General features: G+C 43.9%; 3 protein-coding genes across 14 annotated transcripts in view; 2 read left to right on the top strand and 1 right to left on the bottom strand.

Moving 5' to 3' along the window:
• Nucleotides 1-2,188, top strand: part of ARID4A (AT-rich interaction domain 4A) — a 50,646-nt gene extending 48,458 nt beyond the window's left edge. For both annotated transcript variants that reach the window (XM_040600371.1, XM_040600370.1), the window contains exon 24: nt 364-2,188. In XM_040600371.1, the coding sequence (XP_040456305.1) occupies nt 364-467 (104 nt within the window). In that variant the 3' untranslated portion in view covers nt 468-2,188. The remainder of the gene's footprint in view (nt 1-363) is intronic.
• Nucleotides 2,189-11,237: 9,049 nt separating this feature from the next.
• Nucleotides 11,238-21,098, bottom strand: TIMM9 (translocase of inner mitochondrial membrane 9). Of its 2 annotated transcripts, none has more exons than XM_040600111.1 (4): nt 20,998-21,098; nt 14,874-14,942; nt 14,461-14,556; nt 11,238-11,761 (listed from the first exon to the last, which is right to left on the bottom strand). In XM_040600111.1, the coding sequence occupies exons 2-4, from the start codon at nt 14,910-14,912 to the stop codon at nt 11,627-11,629; spliced, it is 270 nt and encodes an 89-aa protein (XP_040456045.1). In that variant the 5' UTR covers nt 14,913-14,942; nt 20,998-21,098; the 3' UTR covers nt 11,238-11,626. The 2 variants fall into 2 exon arrangements, with proteins under 2 accessions (XP_040456045.1, XP_040456046.1); XM_040600112.1 differs by lacking the exon at nt 20,998-21,098 and adding an exon at nt 15,259-15,815.
• Nucleotides 21,099-21,913: 815 nt separating this feature from the next.
• The window catches only part of KIAA0586 (KIAA0586 ortholog), a 72,911-nt gene continuing 71,723 nt past the window's right edge, over nt 21,914-23,101 (top strand). For 9 of the 10 annotated variants that reach the window (XM_040600106.1, XM_040600105.1, XM_040600103.1 and 6 more), the window contains exon 1: nt 21,926-21,955. The gene's annotated coding sequence lies outside the window, so the exon portion shown is untranslated. Of the gene's footprint in view, nt 21,956-23,101 lie in introns of all 10 variants that reach the window. The other variant, XM_040600101.1, reaches the window with a different exon arrangement.

Raw genomic sequence — 23,101 nt, 5'->3', positions numbered from 1 at the left:
TACATATTTAGAAAGAGTATTTGTGGCTTTTCAGAACTTTAACCTAAGAAAAACATTCACTGACTATTTTATAATAGTTTATTAGAAACTTGGACTTCCCAGTGCAAGTGCGGTCTGAGTTTTCAGTCAGCATAATGACTCATCTGATTCATCTTTTCAGTTGGTCTGTGACGCAGAGAGGGTATGGCTACTTACCCAGTTTATGTGAATATAGCAGTGAAGGCAGTTGACAAAAATCCGTATCAGTTTTCTGTGGCCACGCTGCTTCTTTGAGGCCTTTTAAACAACCTAATAACCAAAGAAACCTTCATTCTGACATGTGCTTTGACAAGCTGATGCTGATCTGTTGTTCTGTATGTTCAGTGTCACATACAGGGGCATCCATGTCATCTGCTTCATCGGACACTGGAATGAGTCCATCATCATCATCTCCTCCACAGAATGTGCTTGCTGTAGAATGCAGGTGATACACATTTCTCTGCCTTGCCAGCAACCTGCTGCCATGGACATAGAACCTGAAATTCAACCACAGAAAGCACTCAACTGGTTTGACATTGCCAAGTATATTCTGTACACACTTCCACTGCTGGACTGAACCTGTTCTCCCCTCCTACCCTCTTCTTTTGTTTAATTTACTGGTCAGAGAAATTAAGCTCATTGGTAACTGAAGGTTTGTAGGCACAATGTGACATGCTTGTCATTGTGTTTGGTTTTGTTTTGGTTTTTTTTTTTTTTATTAATTCAGAGAAAGGGCACTTATCAAATTTGAAGTTATGTCCAGTGAAGCATTCAGGTGCTCTAGGGAGATCTTAGAAAAGCAAGTGCACCAAGCAGACATCAGAGTATTATCCAAAAGAATTAAGTAACTGCTGCACTTTCACCGAGCTGTACGTTAACTCTTGGTGAGTAGTTCCTCTTTGTGGAAGCACTTGCTATATGGAACTGCCAAAGTATGTGTTCTCAGCAGTGTGCCCAGTTTTAAAGGTGTAAATGGGACAAAATAAATTGTGAAAGGAAGTGTAGTTGACTGAAAACTACAGTTGTAATAAGTCTTCCACTTTTTATAGGATTTTTGAGCACACAGTTATGCAAATATTTTAATGTTTATTAATGTTTACAGTGGAATTGTGAATAGGTTTTCAGTGGACTATCTTATCCCTTGACAAAAATATTTTGTCTTTTTTCTATGTAATTTCAGAGTTTTTATTTTGTTACAAAAAGACGAAAAATGAAATATATAACAACAGTGAAGTTATTTAACAAGATTTCTAAAGCTGAAATTTTTGTGTAAAATAAGGTATCTTGCAACTTGTTAAATATATTTATTCAGACATTGGATGTTGTATTTTTATGTATTTTTTAAAATATTAATAAAATTGGAAAAAAAAAATCTAGGTTAGTTCGCTCTTTCGATAAAACATACTTATCAGTTATGGCTCTTAAGGAGGTTTTATCCAGTAGCCATGCCTATATTTCAGAGGGGTCTGTCTACGTATCCTCCACAACATAGATCTGTAAGCGGGCATCTGGATTAAACCAGAACTTTCTTTGGAAACTTTGGCAGTCCTAGTACTTACATTGTTTTGAGGAACAAAATTTATTGGGTTGCCCTTAAGATACTTTGTCACAAGTTCTTATGCTTGCTGTACTGCCGAATGAATTTATATCTCCCAAAGTTGAGATGCAACAATAAAGTAAAGCAACTGTGTATGCTTTCTCTGTGGATTGTCCCACAGACAGATACAGTTTGTAAATAACTCTTCCAAAACTATGTATTTAAAACAGTTTGCATATACATTATGTATAAAAGTGATTTTTTTATCAATTTTTTTATTCATGTTTGTACATTGAAAGGGGTTCTTAACCCCTTTTTCTGTGTTTATTATGCTGTAGAGTAATAACATAGATGCTCTAGACTGTATATCAGGATATTCTGGTTCACACGGCAGAAAGAATGAAACACTAGTGATGGCGTAGCATTACTAAAATTGATGTTTCTTGAAATTTCATTTTACAACATTTGTCAACTTGTGATTCCAATTCCTTCCATTTTCGCAGAAAATTAAAGAAAAAGTACTCTTGTAAATGCACTTTTTCTGTCTTTTCTTAAGCAAAGCAGAACTATTTCAATGTAAGATAAATACGGAGCTCACTAGAAAGCATTAATAAAGGCCATGTTTTAAACATAGGCTTTATATTCTATTTTTATTTAAGTGATTGTTCTTGTAAATGTCTGGACTTACCCAAATAGGATTAATCTCCATAAATTGTTGTAAAGACTTTTTTTCAGAGCTAACTTTTACTGTTAAATCTTCTAATAGCTATGAATAAAAAGCAATACTCATTTAAAAGGAAATAACATGGGTCACATTTTCTCACATTACCTTCCATGTTTAATATTTGCAGAAGTAAATTTTAAATTCAGTGAAATAATAGAATTAATTATATCTTATGCAGATACCTAACCTCTGTCTACGAACTGTGTGAGATCTTACAGGCACATACACACACTCAGCATGCACAGGTGATGGGTGAGCTCTTGACTATCTGTACTTGGGCGCAGATGTTCACTGTGTGTGCACTGACTGTTGCTCCTTACCTCTTAGGAATATTTAAAATGCTGCGTCTAAGACTGAGGGTAGGGTTCTGTGAAACACGGAAACCCGTTCTAACAGATGGTTGCTCCTTGACACAGCGAACTTGCTTCCTTACTTCATCTTTCCACCTGCTTACCCTGCGCTAGTACTCACCAGACAGACACCCACGCCACACACCCCCAGTAACAACATCACTATTCTGGCCAAACACTCAACCTGCCAGGAAACGTGAACTTGCTGCCCAGCCTCTGGCAAAGCCTCTACCATGTTACTGATTTCCTTGTTTTATCTTTCTGGCAGGAAGCGTATCAGTTAGCTCGATTTTTCAGTAGATGTTTAAAGTAATTTCTTACGACATTTAAAAAATACTGTGGGGAAAAGGAGATTAACTATTCAATGTGGGACTACCCTGTACTAAAGGTGAAATCAACAAGAAACCCTAGTAAGGTCTTCCATTTCCCAATAATGCCCTTATTTTTGCTTTGTTGACATAAATTCCAAAGTGTCATCCAGTGCCTTGAATGAAAATTTATGCTGTTGAGGATGCAGTAATTATACTGAATTGGGATTTTTTTTTAAATTGGAGATTAGGTATCTTGTTTGCAAAAGCAAGAAAAAATAAAGCACCCTCTTGGCAGTCTTTGTGTTGTTCTCCTGCCTTCTAATCTTTCACAGTTTTTCTAAAAACGATAGATGTTATTTCAAGCTTAGTTAGGAGGTTAAAAAAATACAGTTACGGAATCAAACACTGTTAAAAAGAACAGGGCTGTAAGAGAATTTAAGATTCTCCCCCCACCTCCTGCAATGGATACAAAGAACTGTCAGATTTCTGGCAGACTTAGTATTTTTGTGTTAGCACCTGTCTATCGGGAAGCTGGAAAAAAGGTGAAACATTTGCATGCAAGGACATAAGGTAAGACAAGGTTCATTTCCCTACTTGTTCTAGTTTTACTTTCTTTCCATAAAGTACACCTGCTCTGTATATACTAATGAGTTTTTATTTTCTCTCTAATGTGTTATTTTAGCAATACCCAGTTAAATCTCCACTTGTTTCTGGGTCCTCTGTCAGATGGCTTGTGTCTGAGAAGCCTTCTCTTGCTTAATCAGTTTGAACTGATCAGGCAGGAGAAGCAAAGCAAAGGTGTCAGAACAGGAAGAACAAGCCATTATTTCAACAGAGATTAAACACATTTACAATAGTAATTAACAGTGAAAGGAAAGCATAACAAGGACAAGTAAAAGTGTTTTTCATGAAGTGTAATGTATCTGACCTTCATGAGGAGCAACGAAGACCTTGAAGGACAGCAGTGAAAGAGAAAAGGTGATAAAATCACTTCTTCGCTGTTTGCTGTATTTTGCACAGGTTCCAATTGAATCTAATTTTTTTTTAAAGGTGCAGTTATTGGAATAATCCAGGCAGACATTTTTAAAATGGATACGTATTCTCATTTTACATGTAGGGAGGCACATGGTAATGGCTACCAAAATGACCCAGGATAGCTTTGAGGGGGTGCTGGAGAGAAGAATCTGGATCTTGGGATCGTCAACTCCTGTGTCTCAATCTGACTATCGACTCTTGGGAGCACCTTCTCTCTCCAGCTAGGTTTGTCAACCAGATGGAATTTCATATTGAAAAAAAAAAAAGATTTCTTACTAAATGTTCATCTTTTCCCCATTAAAAATATTCTTGGATAGCTGAGGCAGCCAAATGGGTTTTTTGGGCAGCAGTTATTGGAATTCTTTTACAGCAGTAAGTCCAAGAAATGCTGTTGTTTTCTTTTTAAGAAAAGAGCACGTTTGGTTTGATCGCTTGAAACAAATCTGGCAGATGAGCTAGAAGACAGATTTACAAGCTGAAACAAAAGATGAATGTGTTAACAGAAGTATGTGGAGCTGTTTACTTCCCTGTGTCCTTCTGTTCTGCAGAGACTGTGCTAATATCTTGGTTGCTTTTCCTTCTCCTTGGGAGAAGGAAATAATAATAAATAAATAATAAATTAATTAATATAATGAATAAATAATAATAAATAAAATCCTTGGGATTTTATTATTTGCTACCATGTGCAGGACAAAGGCTACCTCTGGAGAGGTAAGGAACATTAAATAAAGCAGTGGAACCAAGGGGGATGTTGCCAGAGACTGGCTCACTGTAATTCCAGGGCTTAGGAAAAACACATTTTATAATTAGCTCACACTATTTATCAAGCTTTGCCCTCAAATTTTGAGAAAAACCTGTCATTCTACCATGTTATCGTCTACCAAACAGGATGAATTTTTTGAAGAAGTCTCTGCGAAAGTTGAAAAATATTTACCTTTATTAGTTACCACTAAGTAGCTGGTATTTATTGTGGGGTTTTTGTTTCTTTTGGAAATCTGAGTTCACAAAATTCCACAAGCATTTATTAGTTTCATCTGTTGCTTTGAAGGAATATGTAAATTCAGTTTTTTGTGTTACAGTGTTATTGGTCTGAATATGTGCTGGTTTAATGCAGTTGAGTGGTGGATTTTGTGACTCCTCACAGCCCAATGACAAATACTCGCTGCAGTGTCATTTAAAGACTGAAAAGGTAAGGCAATCCTAATCGTGAAAGCAGACTTTTTCATACTTTCTAAGAACAGGACTTTCCTGGCTTCCTCTTTGTTTTGAATTATCTCAACGCTATGTTGCTGTTGCTGCTTATTCCCCTTTTCAGAGAAATCCTACTTTCTGTTTTAGAGCAGGGCTGTGCTGGTTGGTTCTGTGTCAGGTCTGCGACTACCTGCTATTCATGTTAGTACCTTTAAGCAGCTGCTCGTCCTATACCAATAGTTTTCAAAGCTTAAAGAGTGTCTCTTTGGTTTATGATGCTTGGCTTTAATTCACCAGTACAGCTCATTAAAAAAAAAAAAAAAAAAAAAAAAACACACAAAAAAAACCAAAAAACACACACAACCATTGCAATGCTTACTTGTCTGTTTCATTGCCTGCCAGCAGAGAACATCGGCTCTAGTGCTCCCTCCCAGCTGTGAAAACCTGCAGGTTGTTTGTCAGTGGTGTGTTTGCTTAACTGGCTCTGAGCCTTGCTGGTGGGGACTGGGTAGGTGCTCCTGGCGACGGCTCTCCCTGCTCTTCAGGGTAACCCAACACTATTTCCATTACAGCCCTGTCAGCGTCTTCAGCTCTTTCTAAACTATTCCTTTTATAATCCTCATCTGGGTACAGCTTGACCTAATTTGCCAGGATCCTGCCAGCTATGCTAGTTATGTAAGGAGGGGTAAAATGTGGGATTTGTAGGAAATACTTTGCATTATATTGCACAAGAGTTGTTTGGGTGTTTTTTTTAACAAGCCACTTGTCTATTGCCATGCACAGCATAAAGCTGTATCTCTTGATGTCCATTCATTTTGTGAAAATGGCTTGCCTTAATAACGGGTAAGGTTTAGATGTATTTTAAAAGAGGAAGAGAAAAAAAATTGATTCATTCAGCGTACACCCCGCTGCAAATGACTACCGTGTGCCACCCCAGCAGCGTCTCCACAGGCTGCTGCTGTTCTCCTCCTGTCCCCGCTGGCCCGCGTCGGGTCGGGTCTCCCGCAATCGTTCTTGCCTACACTCCGCAGCCTTTTTTCCTTCTCGTTTCGGCTTCGGGCCCTGCGGCGGCGCAGGCTCCAGCCGGGCACCTCCCGCAGCGCGGCCCTGCGCGCCCCGAGGCAGGCAGCACTTGGGGCCGCCGGCGGGTATTCCCCTCCCCCCCGAACTGCAGGGCCCTGGCCCCCCGCCACGGCCCGGGGCGCCCACGGCGGCTCGCGGGGTGCCCACGCCTGCGGGGCGAGTCACGGAGGGTGCCCGCCGCCCGCACGGCCCCAGCCGCCCCTCAGCCTCCGCGGCCCCGGCCCGGGCGGCGTTTCCAGGGGGAAGGGCGGAGCGCGGCGGCCGCCCGGGACGCGCTGCAGAACCCGCCGCCACCGCGCTGCTACGGGCGGCGGCGGCGGGGAGGGGGCGGCGGCGGGGAGGGGGCGGCGGGCGGTGCCCGCCCTCAGCGGCCGTTCCAGGCCGGGCCGCCGGAGGGGCCGGGAGACCCCGCCGGGTCCGGCAGAGCCGGTGGGCCCCGGGGGGAGGAGGCGGCGGGGCTGGAGTCCCACAGCTCCCCTCCTCAGGCCTTGCCGCCCTCCCCGGGGGTCCGTGTCTCCCGCGGGCCACCGAGGCGCTCTCCCCCGCAGGCCGCGCCGCAGGAGGCTGGAGCGGGCCCGGTGCGGGGGCTCGGCCGCCCCTGCCCTCAGCCGGGCTGGCACAGCGCTCCGGGCTGGCACAGCGCTCCGGGCTGGGCCCGGCGGCCGCAGCGCACGGAGATGCGCTGTACTGGGCGCCGCGAGGCGAGAGGGTCCCGGCGCCATCTCCCAGGAGGGGCAGGATCTGTAACATACAGAAATAGCCACCAACTGGATTTCTGCTTGGACTCTTTGAAATGTAGGCAAGCTCCCCTTCACGTCACATAAACAAATGGTGATGTGTCAAGTATACTGCCTCAAATATTTACACAGCAAGCCCAGCTCTCACAGCAGGCCTCTCACTTTCCCTCAGATTAAGGAAAGCAAGTTCCAGAATAAAAAAATTTTACCAGCCACAGTCCATTCAAGCACTTTGTGAAGTGTAGGCATTTTTTTAAAGAGTGATTTAGGGTCTTTCATATGTCTTGCAGCTACATCTGTTTCTGTGCATGAGAAATCCTGGGAAAACAGATGACCATCATTTTACAGGCCTCAACTACTACAGCTTGAATGTTGAATGCTCCCTGTCGTGTTTACAGAAAGAACCTAACACCAAAACACTAAGGAGCATGAAGTTAAGATAAAACACATTAAAAAAAAAATATTTAGCAGAACTGTAACTTTAATTAGAGTTCTCTTAATGCTGTCTTTTTGAAAATCAAGGTGCAAGCAGGATGCAAGTTCAGCTGTCACAAGCTCTAATTGCTTTTACAGCTTTTCCAAGTTTGGGCCAGACTTGTTCAAGAAATTTTGGAGCTGAGCTTAATGGACTTTCCAAGATTTGAACTCGAGTCCTCAAATGCTGTGTGCTGACTCCCTAACCTAGCCAACAGAAAATGCTGAAGCAAGAGCTGTTGCTTAAACTCCAGTTCTCAGAGCTAGATATTTTAAAAATACAGAGGAATGCCCCCTTGCACTGAAGCCACAGCCACCATCTATCTCTGAGCATTAGGTATTTAACCCACATTTTCTTAAAGATGGAGGGCAAGGAAAGGACGCAACTGCAAACAGAGAACTCAGTAGCTGAAGTTCTCGGTGGGAGGTTATAGAAATTAGGACTTCACTCCTCTATTATAATCTTCCAGATGATTGCTCTGATCATTCTGCCAGTACACTGATGTACGAGGCATTCTGCAACAAGACTCTCATTTGACCCTTCCTGTTGGAATTGCTGTGTGGGCCAAGTAGTAACTGCATGCTTTTCTAGCCTTTTGGTTCAGACACTCATGTCAGAAGGATCTGTGTTCCTTCCTCTGCTGCAACAAACATCACCTCCAAATGAGCGTCTGTTTACTAGCTCAGTTTCACCAAGCCAGTTTTTGGCAGACCACACCTCCCGTTGCTTTCTCTCCCCTCCTGCCTCCACTCTGGCTCACTTTTGCCACAGCTTTCTTGGTACTCCTTCCTCAACAGCACTCATGTTTTTCACCCTTTGCTTCTCCTTCCATCAGAATTGGTTCCGTTCCTGCACCTAATATGCCTCAAAGTGATTCACCTACTCTCCACACACCTTACCTTAAATGTTGTTGCCTTTCAGTTAGGATCTAGAGACTAAGCTGTATTCTCATTTTTATTCCAATTTTGGCTGTGCATTTCACTATGTTTCAAGCAAACTTGAAGCTATTCAAGAGGAGGGATGGAGAACATTCCAGATTAAGCTATGTCATAGAGGTTTGAATACTCCTCTGGGAGAGAAAATACTCAGCCTGGCCTGCCTTTGTAGACATTCCTAGCCTTTACATCCATCCAGGCACTGCAGAGATACAGATTCTTGCATTTACAGTTAATATTTTTGAGGACTGGGTGCTGGGAGACCTTGCTCCAAGGAAGGAAAGACTAGCTCCAACACTTTGACAATACAAGCAAGAAAACAAGCATGAGGAGGCACTGAAACACTTTGTCTTGTGAACCATTCTCAACCCACGAGTCCTGTCAACAAAGTCTTACGGAGTACAATTTTCTAGGTAACATCAGGACGTGCTAACTCATCAAGGAAACAAAGGGAAATCAAAGCTCAGCAAAGCAAGTTAACCTTTTAAGAAAGTTTTCACTGTTGCTTTCTGCATGACCTGGATGCTTTAGTTAAACAGATGCATTTTACTTGCAAGCTAAAATGTGTTTTTATCATCTTTCTTCACTCACTCACCTGGATTGAAGGATGTGGAAGGATCGCAACATTTTTTGAGTGAAATGGAGCTAGGACTAAACCAGTTATCCAAAAGAGCAAGCTGGTGACTCCATCCTTACCTGCATCTTTGTGCCGTAACATTGCGACTTATTTTCTACTCTAGCTTTGAAATAGTCATAATCAACAGGCACATCCGTTAAGCAAACAACAGTCACTATAAGCACGCTGCTCCTGTGGAAGTCAAGTTTTTGTCTGGCCAGCTTCATATCAGGGTAGCAGCTATCAACCCAATGCTCATACCTCCGTGACACTTTTCACCCCATCTACCTGTTTAGTCAGCATGGGGAGAGGCAGGGGGATGTGCCATCTAATTAGATGTTAAGAATATATGTGTCCCCTGGATAATAGTGGGTTAAAGCAGCTTTAAAACTGCAGTGAAAGGCAACTGGTGCACCTGAAAGTGAGTAATTTATTAACTAAGTCCCTCTAACACTTGCTTAACCTTTTGTACAGTAGATCTGTCTTAACATTTAAACATCTTCCTACCCCCAAATCCCCAAACACTGAAACATGGGGGAAAACTGTAACTTTTTTTTTTTTTTTTTTTAACCCCCTTCACTTTAGCCCAAAGGAGCTTTGCCCAGAAGACATGAACATTTTCTAATCCTGTCACTTAAACTCTTCGGTCACTTTTCTGAGTACCTGTTCTCTTTGCACACTAAGACACAAGGGAAAATGGGATCATTTCAATCATGCATTACTTTCAAACATTTAACAAAAAGACTGCTTTAAAGAAAGCCTTAAGTCTTCACTACGGATATATTACTTCTAATTGGCCATAATGTCTGTGGCCTAATTACAGCAATCTGGACATTATTGGTCCGGTTATTCCTTTGAAAAAAACAGGACATTGGAGACTTATTACCTTATTTGGGCTCTTTTTTAGCCTTTACTATTTTAGCTCGCTCTTAACCATCTCCAAGGTAACAAGGCATGGGCTATGTAGGAAAGGGCTGTGATATGGCTAGCACAAAGCACATGTAAATGACACTGTAGGAACACACTTGTTTCTTCCACCTTTGAAAGGCATACAAACAGATTTCTGTGGAGAGCTGGGGCAACTTTAAACAGCAGCAAAGACAGCAGTATCCAGTGCAAGTGGGAGGTGTACAGTACTGCGGTCAGGGCCTAGAAATCCACAGCCTGGATAGCAGAGAGTTTGAGTAGCAGAGAAAGAAAACAAAAAAGCAAGGCAGGAAATCATTCTTTCAAACTGCTCCTGGAAATAAAAGCTACAGAGAAGGAAACAACAACAAAAAAAACCACGCGTACAGGCTTCCTGCCATTTCTGTTCCTTATTGTTGCCTTTCTACCCAACAGCAGACCTGGCAGCTGACATGAAACAGCTTTGTTTCAGTCTTCATGGCTTGAAATCTAAAAATCAATACGGTAATCCTGATGTTCAGTTCTTTTTGTTACTGTATTTTATTAGTTTGAACTAAAGGAAAGTGTGCCTATTAGCTATCATTCCGCTGTACTAACAATCTGGCTGCAGGATTTCAGCTACCAAGATCCTTTCAAAGGACTGGTGTTTTTTCTAAACCACGACATCAGAGCAGGTAGTTTCCACGCACTTCTCTCTGTACTCCATCAGCAGCAAAAAAGATATTTTTTGTGCATACTTTATACTGTCTGTTGGCATTCACACAACTAAAGAAGAAAACTGCCAGCAAGCTTAGTGCTCAGAGTGCACCGTGCTGGCATCATGCAAGGAAGCTGGGTTTGGAGAACCCCGAGGGAGACAAGGCGTGCATAGCAGTTGCCTTGAGCACAAGTGCTGCTAATGACACACTCACATCCTTTGTAAATGACCTGGTGAGGCACAAGGCAAACACAACCTAGGGATAAGCTGGCAGCACATCCCTGCCTACCTGCACTCATTAGTTACAGCAGTTGCCTGCCATTTATAACTGCCCTTGGCTTGATGCTCTAATCATCGCCATCCAGCGTTCTAGGAGTCAGAGTGATCGTGAGGCTCTGTGAAGGCAGCTCAACACAAGTTCTTCCCAAATTAAGAGAAATAATATATTCACAAATCCCCAGCTGCTGAAACGAAGTCACTAATTCTGTTAACTCTCAGCAACTTAAAGCAGCAATGAATGCACAAAACTCTGTAGCAGCTAAGGACTGAGACCACAGTAAACAAAACACTGTTCTCAAGCGCTGTCCTAAAAATGCATCTTTGGAAAGAACATACGTACAAGTATAGAGTTCCCATTTATTTCACTTGAATTAAATAAAAAACCAGTGTATTTCCCATATTACACTTTTTTCATCTGAACCAACCCTAGCAGAAAGGAAGTATAACACTCCCACCACCCCTGAAATTTAAACATACCGGTCTGTGGGCCCTGGAAAAGTTTGTATCAATACTACTCCACTGCGGAGTGAAAAGGACCTCAGAAACAGACTCCATTGCCAGTCCACCATGATTAACTTCTTGTTTAACCCTTCATGATTTCCACTGTCTGAACGGCATCTAGAACTTTCTTCAGAGTTGCTGGACATACATCCTGACAGTAGAAAATCCAAATTGTGTTCTTGCCCAACGAACACTGGCACTGCTTGTAAAGTCTGAACAGAGTGCTCTTGTCTAACGAGGTTGGCTAAGCAGTCCTGCTTTAGCTGCCAGAGCTTCATTCTGCTGAATATGGTACTCCTGAAATCTCATGGAGATCCTTTGTGTCATTTTTAAATACTTCTGTAGGCAGTGGTCTGCACAGGTCATCTAGAGGAAGAGGGAAACAAGGCTTTAAACAGTAATTAAAACACTTCCCCAAACAGGACCCAAAATATACTCATATACAAGGGTAACTTATTAGGTGACTACATCTCACATTCTGTGTTAAGCCTCAGGATGAGGGCCTAAATGTGCACAGCCTCTCTATGCAGCGGAAATCGTGACGTTTAGGTTTTGAGGGAGTCTGAATCTTCAAATGTTTGCTCTCATGTGAAAGTCTTCATGGAAAGCATTTCAGGTCCAGAAGATATTACCATTTCATTCTTGGGGTACTCTTGTTTAAATTAAAGTATATAAAGCATTTTATTTTGCAATAAATACTAGATCTATTGAATTAGTATCCTTTTTTAAATTCTGTTTACAAACACATACTATTTTTGACAACCAAATATGGTCTACTCTGTGCTAGCTCAGTTTAACCTTTTTTTGACCTTGTTTCTATTAGCTCTTATCAGTCTGCTTGTACCTGCTTGCTTAACCTTCACAAAAGCAACCAGAGCACCCTCTGAAGTTCTATCAGTCAGCTGGACAAAGAAATAAATACCAGGGCCTACTCCACCATCATATTATTTTTTTAAACTTAGAGGGTGGTTTTTTTCCTTTCTTTAAGAGTAGAGAAAGAGTTACGAGATTATTTCTGAGCAACAGTTCTACCAACCAGATATTGTGTATCATGGTTCTAAATCTTGCTATCACTGTAAAAGTTAAAAAATTTAGATGGAAAGATGACTGCTCTGTATGATTACTAGAAAACCAGAAATCGCTTTGATTTTGCTCAGTATAAAGGGATGTAAAAAGCAGAAGGGCTGAAAGTGAACAAGACAAAAAAAACCACGGCAGCTATGCACACTACCCACCCTGCTCTCTCCTCAACCTGGCATCAGCTACAGCAAAACCTGTTAAGCAGGAGTTAAGTCTCACTAGGAAACAAATTCTGGAACTACCCCAAGCTACTGCTCCCAGAAAGCTTGGTATTTGTGATCTAGTTCCCAGGGAAGTCTAGACTTGCAGTAGGGAAAGAGGTCAGAAGCTGTTTCTTCAAATGCAGAATCTTAAAGGAAGTTCATGGAGGTATTAATCTTAGCTATTTAACAAGAAACTACAACTTTAAAGAGGAACATAAAAATTTCCATACCAGATCAGACCAGTGGTCCATCTAGACCAGTGTCCCGTTTCCAGCATGGGCCAGAACCAGATTCTCTGGAAGAAACCCCATAACGGGTAATTACGGACAAAACTTCCCGTAAGAAAGTTTCTTCCTAGCCTTCATCGTCAACAGATGGCTCCTGTACTACCAGACACGGCCCCTTTGCAGGTCACAGATGCAAAAAACAGCAGATCAGAATCTAAGAATATTCTTCGGGTCTAAATAATCTTCAGTTCCTTTCCAATGAGCATTCTTCAGTTTTGAATCCCAGGTCTTTAATAAAAGACTACACAAACCATTACTTTTACAGAAATTCTAGTAACACTTTGGGAGGCAGAAGAAAGAAGTATAATCCTCTACTGGAAATCAAGTATCATTCCAGAAAGGTAAAGAGATTGTGCTGCTAACATTTCTGTCAATTCTGTTAACTGGCACTCCTTGTATTGTTCAAGCAATTCAAAATGAGTTGGTAAAAGACAGTAACAAGACCTTACCCAGAATCATTCTGACCTCCTGTCATCAATAAAAATTCCACTAAAGCAGATGCAGAGAAGATCAGAGAAACAAGGAATCTGTCTTGGGAAGCTAAGAGAGCTTTGTTTAGCGCAGCAGAACAGAAGCTGAAAGGAGACATGATTTTTTTGCCTGTGCTGAGGAGTTAAACTCCAAGGAGGCAGATAATGCTCAAAACCAATGGTTAGAACTTCAGGTTTTTTCCCCCTGCCAGCAGAGTCAAGCAAAGGTTATTAGACTCTTAACCAACAAAATTACAAGATTCTGAAACAGCTTCTCAACAGGAGAGGAGAGGCAAAACCCATGCAACTAATCTTACCAATAGCTTCATCTTTTTTTGCAGATAACTACGTGATGGAGCTCCCTGCAATGCTGAGAAGTGGATTTAACAGCCAGAGCTTTGGAGGCCTGTGTTTCCATGACTCACTACAATGCAGAGAACGTGGGTAGGTAAACAAGTATTTCAGTAGGGTTCTGCCTTCAAAGAATGAGATGCAGACTGTGGGTGGGCAACTTCCACGTCCATAGAGATACCATCCATCAGAAGCTGAGGCACAAGAACCTCCACTGATAGAGAATGAAATACACAAATGGCAATAAGCAGCCAATACTCAAGTAGACCAGGAAGATTCTTTCTGTGTGTACATACTGAAAACACAACAATGACAAAACCTAGAGTTCCTAGCCCATAGTTTGTCTGTAGCTGATGATATAAGACATCAGACAACACATCGTTGGTTAGTTGGCTGGTCAGTCTCCTTTTGTAAACAGACTGTTAGGACGCAAAGAAGTATTTGTCATCAGCTTTGGATGTATTTGGAGAAGCAGAACTAAAGACAAGCTATTTCTTCCACTAACTGCTTCCTGTCTCACTTGGAAGCTACATGCCAGATACCTATACTCCACTAAAGACTGCTACCTAGCTTGTTAGCTAGTTGAAAGATCAAAACATTCTAAGTTGCTTCTGAAATTTGAATGCTACACAGCAATTTTACCGAAGAAAGGGTCATTAAAAGCATTTACCTACCTCCTCTGGTTTAACCTCTCTGCTAGTGAAATCCTTTATGCAATCCAGGAAGCAGTTTTCTGTAAGTTTATTATATGTTCCAAGAAACTCCTTGAACTATTAAATAAAAATTGGACAACGAGTATTAAAAAAGATTCTACATTAATTTTTCTTACACACAGCTGCATGGGACATCTGGTGACACTGTCATTTAAAGGACAAGTCACTAGAAAAATTTACCATCAGTCAGAAGATTTCAACACCAAATGCTGCTAGTACTTGAATCAAATGTTTAAATTTTGGTTGCTATAGAAGTAGTCTTAACTCAGGTGATAACTTAAATTTTTTTGTCCACCATGCCCTACACTTTTTACTCTATGTGACCAAGTAACAGAAGACCTTCAAAGCCACCACTCATGAATACAGCATCTTACCTGCTTGATCTGATCAGATTCTGATATTTGTCCAGCCATATTCTACCACTGGTGATTGAGTCACCTATTCTGAAGATAAAAGTTGCGTTTCACACAAAAAGCATACATATCAACTGCAACATTTTACAACAGAATGTAATTGTATACGTCCTTGAAGCGTGTTTAAACGCAGCTTTACTAGCAAACTTTCAAGCCATCCACTTCAAGGAAAATTATCTATTTGAAATGTATTCAGTCAAAAGAACATCTAAGATCAGTTCCATGAAACCTTCCCAGATCCACCTGTTAAATGCTGGCCGTTTAACACTTTTTAAGCATTTCAAACCATTAAAGTGACTTTTTTTAAAAAAAGAAAAAAGTGTTTTAGAAATGCTTTCAAACTCACACAGTAGAACTAGGGCAGGAGTGGGGAGGTGAAGCAAGCAATAACGATTTCTAGCCTTATCGTTTCAGTGCCTTTAGATATCATCTGCAAAAACAGTAAGGAAAAAAAGCAAGTGTAAAGTGGTAGACACTCTGAATAGATGCAGCATAAGCCAGCATGCAGACGCCTTGTTTCTACATAGCTGCATTCTCACCAAACACTTAAACTAGAGCAAATGTTCTGGTCATTGAATATAGTGAATTAAATGCAAGAAAAGATAGAAGAATGAGAATGGCCTTAAAGGAAGCAAAACAGACAAAGAAAAAGGGAAGAATGAACAGCCACGAATCCAAGAATTTAAGCAGGCATCCTCAAGGAAGAGTCACATTCCTAATCCAACGGTAAACAAGTTAACGCTTGAAAGTATCCCTGCAGGTTTCCTACAAGATGACTGAAAGCTACTCTTTTCTTTTCCCTTAATTTATGTATTATGTAAGACCTATCACAGACAATAATGCAAGCTAGTATTACACATTGACAAGAACAAGATCCTTCAGTTTAATTCACATCAACTTATGGAAGAAAAACCAGCACTGAAGTATAATTACTTTGTGAAAAAAGTTCATTTAGCCCTTTAGCAAGGGCTACTTCGAACTCATCTTGTATTACACTTTGCCAAATTTTGAAGAAGACATTCATGTTTTAGAAGGCTTAAACTATTCCAGTCTTTTGGCAGGGGGAAGGGAGAGGGCAAGCAAGCCTTCTGAACAAGAACAAAAAGACATTAATAATTATTTCTACAACAGAACGAAAACTAAGCAACTAAAAATAGCACTGTGCAGCTCTCACAAGCATGCACTCTCCCTACACTTCCTTCCCAGCCGCAAAGCTATTGTAACATCTGCCTCTTAACATTACACTTTACCACTGCACAGCAAGCCAATTCAGGGTTTGGAGGTGAAAAGCGTGTACGACTCATGGATTTAAGACGCATACACCCCCCACCCCCTGACCAACAATTCCTCATGGGCAGACAGGTCACACAGGTTACTCTTACGGAGAACCTACAGAATATGGTTGCTCAGAAGAAATAAGGTGTTACTCAGGTTAATATAAACCTCTAGCTTGTTTTAAGAGAAGTGGACATGACTGTCTCCTGGGACAACAACTAGTGAAAATGAATGACAACTCCACTCTCTCATTTCTCAGCCTGTCAGAAGAAAAATCAAACTGACTTTATAAATTGTCACTAAGTAGATTATTAACCAACGTTAGAAACTGCAGAGGACAGGAAAGACTTTTGTCCTCTTCCCAAGCACAGAAAGCTAAAAGCTTCAACTGTCAGTGCCATTTTCTCACGCTCAGTATTTCTTCATTATGTCTTTATAACAAACCTGACCTTTTGTTCTTCTGCAACTAGTTTGGCAGCTTAAAATTACAGATTTACTGAACGGCAGTTCTACAAAGCTTTTACACTTGCATTTGGGAAATAGCTCTGATTTAAATCAGCATAATGGCACTATCTGATTTTAAGTGTCTGAAGCACTTGTCCCTCTACAGGCATTTTACACTTGCCACATAGCAGGCAGTGAAATTATATGGCTCTACTGCACCTGTTCAGCAGCTATAAATTACAGGCAGTTGCCTTAAAATCTAAAAATGCACTACCTGAGCGTTCCCTGAAATGGGGATATCTGGTTTATCCCTAAAGTCTTTTAAGTGCTCCAGCCATACAGGCCAAGTTGCAGAAGGCAAAGGCAGGGACTGGGAGAATGAAGAACTGCCTGCTGTAGGAGAAAACCAGGTTCAAGAACACCTAAGTAACCTGGAGGTGCACAAGTCCATAGGACCTGATGAGATGCATTCACAGGTCACAAGGGAACTGGGGTGTGAAGTGGCGAAGCCACAATCCATTACATGTGAAAAGTTGTGGCAGTCTGGTGAAGTTCCCACTGACTGGAAAAGGGGAAACGTAACCTCCCTTTTTAAAAAGGTAAATAAAGAAGACCTGGGGAACTATAGGCTGCTCAGTCTCACCTCATTGCCCAGCAAGATCATGGAGCAGATCCTCCTGAAAACCGTACTAAGGCACGTGGAAAAAAATAGGAGGTGATTGGTGACAACCAACATGGCTTCACTAAGGATAAACTGTGCTTGACAAATTTGGTGGCCTTCTACAATGGGGTTACAGCGTTGGTGGACGAGGGAAGAGGAACTGATGTCATATATCTGGACCTGTACAGAGCATCTGATGCTGTCCCACATGTCATCCTTGTCTCTAAACTGGAGACATGGATTTGATAGATGGACCACCCAGTGGATAAGGAATTGGCTGGATGGTCACACTCAAAGAGCTGCACTCAATGTCTCAACGTCCAAGTGGAAACTAGTGACAAATATTCCTCAGAGGTCAGTATGGGGACTGGCACTGCTTAATGTCCTTGTCAACCACATGGATGCTGGGATCAAGTGCACCCTCAGCAAGTTTGCCAACGACATGAAGCCAAGTGATGCAGTCAACATGCTGGAAGGCAGAGATGCAACCCAGAGGGACCTCAACAGCCCTGAGAGGTGGGCCCATGTGAGCCTTATGAAGTTCAACAAGGCCAAGTGCAAGGTCCTGCACGTGGCTTGGGGCAATCCCAAGCACAGATACAGGCTGGGCAGAGAATGGATTGAGAGCAGCCCGAAGGAGGAGGACTTGGGGGTGCTGGTTGATGAGGAGCTCAGCATGGCCCAGCAATGTGTGCTTGCAGCCCAGAAAGCCAATCAAACCTAGAGCTGCAGCAGCAGCGTGGCCAGCAGGTCGAGGGATGGGATGCTCCCCCTCTACTCCACTCTGGTGAAGCACCTCTCCTGTGAAGACTGGATGAGAGAGTTGGGGCTGTTCAGCCTAGAGAAGAGAAGGCTCCAGAGGGACCTTATAGCAGCCTTCGAGTACCTAAAGGGGCTGACAAGAAAGCTGAGGGACTTTTTACAAGGGCAGGTAGTTATAGGACAAGGGGGAATGACTTTAAATTGAAAGAGGGTAGATTTAGATTAGATCTTAGGAAGAAATTCTGAGGCACTGGAAGAGGTTGCCCAGAACAGCTGTGGATGCCCCATCCCTGGAAGTGCTCAAGACCAGGTTGGACAGGGCTTGGAGGAACCTGGGCTGGTGGAAGGTGTCCCTGCTCATGGCAGAGGGGTTGGAACTAGGTGGTCTTTAAGGTCGTTTCCAACCCAAACCATTCTCTGATTCTGTAAAATGCCTAATTTCAAGTTTTCTTGTTTGTCCCCTTTCCCTTCAGCCTGTGAAACAAGAAAAAAAAAACCAAACGGGGAATGGAAAAGCCCATTATGGGGCTGGGCACCTTGACTAACACAGCACAGATGTTACACTGCTGCTCGAACAACTCCACCATGCTTCAGGTTTAAGCCTATGGAGCCTGGATTTGTTTCCTCTGGGGTAAATGTAATTTGAAAATTCAGTATTGCACTTTCAAACATGTCACACTGAAGGAAGCAAGTATCTCTGAATAAACCTCTGCAACAAGGGTCATATGGTCTGGACATGCTGATTCACCAGGAAAGTGGCAACAGCTGGGAAATCTCCCTTCCTGAAGGGGCCTGGAGCTCTTCCAAATACATTTTGATGTTCTAAAGAGAATTCTTTTAAGATAAGCCTCTCCGAGCAAAATTAGCAGTTAAGGATAACTTAAGGTTTTAGATTTCTCATGGTTAGGCATAATGGATTTGCCATCCTCTTTCCAAAGATAATAAAGACTTACTCAAACCAATTCTCTGTGCAAGGTCCATTCCAGATCCCAGCCCTGTTTTAGAATGTGGAAAACACTTCTAATATTTGCTTCTGCTGCAGCTGCCACTCCCATTGCCACAGAAACATGAGATCACTACAGAATGACAGCTTTTTTTAAAAGGTGAAGCTACTTTATTAAATAAAAACAGTGATTAAGGTTAAGGGTTCCTAGCTAACCTGGGTCAATCACCTGCTTCCATGGCAGGAGGAAGAGGAGCCAGAATTAGGATGTCAGAACTCTTCTAAAACTTATCTGTGGGAATACAGCCTCCCCAGCTGGACCTCTGGACCTTCAGAGGCAGAGGGCTCGTGAATTCAACTCCTAAGCGCTAATAACTGGAATGGAGCTTTTGATTATTATAAATATATTGCCGGGTGGCTGAAAAACCTCCATCCACTGAACAGCCTGGAGCTATTACAGGTGAAGCATGCACTATAAAATGCAGCGAAGGTGGTTTTTTTCCACTGATGTAATCAACATCAGTGTCTATTACCTAACCTTGAGTCAACAGTATCCTTTCCCATGGAAACTAAACAAACCCTGTATTTTGGGTTTTTTTCAACATTTTTGTAAGGAACTACATTTTACCGGGGGAGAAGGGCTAAGGAGAGACACCATAAATCCTACACGCTTGTTATCCTGATTAACAAGCCTGAATTAGGTGTAGGTATGACTTATTCTATACATAGATGGCCATGATTCTTTTTAAGCCTTCCCTTCCAATTGTACACACAGAACACCATTCAAGTGTTTCTGCATGTGCATAAAAAGGAAAAGACAAACAAAAATATCAAGTCAAAGAAATGTGTCCAGATATTGTTGGAAATTACTAGGCTAGAACTTGACTGACGTCACATTTTAAAAACCTCACTGATTCAAAGGGCTCTTTTACTGAATCTAATCAAACTATGGAACACCTATGAAACAAGCAGGCTGCTAAACTAATCACGTAAAATTCAGGGCAAGAGGCAATTTAACACTGAACTCCTGGTGCCACGTGCCTGAGCGGCCAACACTCTCATTCATCACCAGCCCAGCAAGGTGGTAGCAGCAGCCCTGTCCTGCCGGGAAGGCAGAACCTGGGCTCTCCCTGCTCCTGGAGCTGCTTTCCTTTGGGCTGCTGCTTGCAACGCAGTTACAGAAAGGTTTCCTTCTTCCTCTGCACGCTATGGTCAGCCTTCAGGGGCACATGGTGAGATAAGAAAGGGGCTGGTCTGAAGGTGGCTGGATTGGAAGGCGTACCAGGTGCACAGGTTATTATAATGCATGATCTCATAGCTGTGAGCTAGAGCCTGCTCTGAAGGGGAAAAAAAAAAAAAAAAAAAAAGAAAGAAAAAAAAGGACTCAATGGTAAAAGGCCTCCTAAGGCCAAAGATGAATTAACAATGTCTGAAATCAGACAGCCCAAGGGCCTCACTGTGCAGACTGAACACATGCAAGGGCATCTGCCTTGGGATAAAATATATTTTTCCAGAAGTGTGCTCCTATTTAAGTTAGGTTAGGCCTGGCTGATACTTTTGACCCAATAAAATCAACCCCTGTGCTGGAGTGGTTTGAGATAAAGGAATTTCACAGTAGTTCGTTTTTTGTTTCTTTTTTTTACCTACACTCTCCGCTCCTTACTTACAAGGGCACCTTGAGTTCCTTTGCCCAGGGAGAGCCGAGCCCAGCCTCGGCCCGCAGACCCGGCGCCCGCCAGGCCGCTGGCGGTACCCGAGCGCGCCCCCTCCCCCCATCCGGGCCCAGGGAAAGGCCCCGGCACCAGGATGGCTCCCGGGAAGGGACGGACTCTCCGGCACCCGCGGCACCTTTATCGCCCTCCGGCCCTGCCTCCCCGCCGAGCGCGGCACAGCCCCGGCCCCGCTAACAGCGCCCCCCGCCGCGGGGCCCGCCTGCCGTGAGGCGGCCCGGCCCGGAGCGGCCCCGCAGCGGCGCTGCCGCCACCCGCGCGCGCACTCACCCGCACCGCCACGAGCCCGGACCGCACAGGAGAGGCGGGGCGGCCCGCAAGCACCCTACGGGCCCCGCCGATTCGCCACAGCGGCGAATCAGCGAGCGCGGACTCACGGACAGCTGGGCGCGCCGAGCCGCGGCGCAGCGCTGTTATCCGCCCCCCTCGCTGCACTACCGGCAGCGGGCGGGGCCCGGGCGCGGGTTTCCTTCGGGCACTATTGAGGAGCGGACTGTGCGCCGGCGTGAGGCGGCGCAGGCTGGCGCCGTTGCTCTGGCAGCGCGCGCTTCCGGTACGAGCGGCGGGGAGCGGGCCGGGCTGCGGCGGTGTTCTCTGTCCGTCTGGCGTGCCCGGGACGCGGGGGGGGAAGCTATTCCCCGGAGCCTTCTGGCTGCTGTCTCTGCGCGGGGGCGGGCGGCGGGGCGGCTGAGGCTGCCGCTGCCGCCGTAGCGCCCGTCCCGCAGGGATTGCCACTTTGTCAGGGGAGCGGTTTTGGCCTCCCTTCTAGAGCTGCGTGATGAGATCCTCATGGAAGCGGAAAGCCATTCCAGCTTCAGCCAGGACTCCCTGGCCAGCCTCACGGCGGGCGACGTACTCATTCACTCCACAGGCGTCCACAGGGAGGAGCCCATCGACGCTGTGACGGGAGCTGGTGGCCGTATGAAAAAAGTGACGATCGCTGTCAAGAAGCTGCGTGAGGTGGTTTCTCCCTGCCAGGCCGCCGGTGCCGCTCTGGCTGCAGGTGGGGCAGCCTGCGCTTCCCCGGGACGGGCGGCAGGCGGGGCTCCGTGCCCGGCAGCCCCCCGCAGCGCCCCCCCGCAGCGCCCCCCCGCAGCGCCCCCCGCAGCGCCCCCCGCAGCGCCCCCCGCAGCGCCCCCCGCAGCGCCCCCCGCAGCGCCCCCCGCAGCGCCCCCCGCAGCGCCCCCCGCAGCGCCCCCCGCAGCGCCCCCCGCAGCGCCCCCGCCAGGTGGGTGACTTACCGTGCGCTGAGGTAACACCCCCGCGCCATGTTCCGAGTCACCTGGTAGCTTTATAATTAAGGCTTTCGGGTGTTCTGGTTCTGCAAATACGAGCACTCTCAAAAAGTTGTGTTTGTTTCCCCAAACCGCGTGTTCCGCGGGAAGGGGGCGCTGGGCAGGGTGAGCTGGTCAGCCGGAGCTCCCTTCGCAGGACAGCCCTGATTCCAGATTCTAACTCCTTAATTATTAGGCAGCTCTCCCCTTTATCAGAGGAGTCGTGACTCACCGTGGCGTTTCGCAAATGTCCTACGCAGGAAGGTTTTAATGAGAAAGCATGTGCCTACAGGGACCTAAATAAGAAAGTTAAGAAGGAAATGCCTTTCCAGTCTGTCAGGTTTTAATGCAGTTTGTAACTTACCATTTTAGACACCGTATGTATCTCTTCAATTTCATGCCCGAAGTACAGTCAGCAAGCAAATCTGTGCCTAACAATATTGTTCCTGCCAACAGACAGCCCTGAGTAGTCCCAGTATTTGGGCTGCCTTTGTGTTTTCATAAAATTTTGTGAATGATTTTGTGGTTTTGTACTGGAAGACAGAAGTCTTTTAAACACTTCTCTTCAGCTGCTTCTTTCAAGATGTTTTCTGGAGAGTTTGAGCTAGTAGATGTTCAAGCTATAGCTGTACAAGCTTGCCTTTTTAAAGAAGTGGTTTTTTGATGCTTGGAAGGTAAAAAACGTTAAATGTTGGAAGTAGGCTTTCTAAGAAAGTCATTCAGTTCTAGTTTTTTTTTTTAATTTGCACAGTTTTTTCAGCTTTTATGGAACAATACGATTTTCAGAGCTGGTCAGTTAGCTATTCAAAAAAATTAGGAAAAACCCCAAGTTTTCCTGCTTTCTACCATAAATTTAAATTTTACTTGTTAAGATTATGTTTCTTCCCTTGTAGTTTTGGAAAACAAACAAACCAGCCCTACCCCTCCTAAACCCGACCTGCTTGACACAAAAAGCATATACTGGTCAACTGCCAGTACCAAGGAAGCTCACCCAGAAGAGTAAACAAAATGGAAAAAAAATAAATTGCATGCTTATATGGAACTTTTCTTTTAAACTATTTGTTGTAGTATTAAGGACATAATTTTATGCCTTTTTGTAA

The sequence above is a fragment of the Falco naumanni genome, chromosome 7, assembly GCF_017639655.2.
Source record: "Falco naumanni isolate bFalNau1 chromosome 7, bFalNau1.pat, whole genome shotgun sequence".
NCBI classification, from domain to species: Eukaryota; Metazoa; Chordata; class Aves; order Falconiformes; family Falconidae; genus Falco; species Falco naumanni.
Note: the sequence above shows the minus strand (reverse complement) of the source record. Positions and strands in the feature narration are given on the sequence as shown.

Bases quoted from the DNA above. Each gene is read 5' to 3' on its own strand.
- TIMM9 (XM_040600111.1), bottom strand. From the start codon at position 14,912: ATGGCTGGACAAATATCAGAATCTGATCAGATCAAGCAG. The intron at 14,557-14,873 runs GTAAGATGCTGT...TTTATTTAATAG, and splicing joins AATCTGATCAGATCAAGCAG to TTCAAGGAGTTTCTTGGAAC. The intron at 11,762-14,460 runs GTAGGTAAATGC...CTCTTCCTCTAG, and splicing joins GAGAGGTTAAACCAGAGGAG to ATGACCTGTGCAGACCACTG.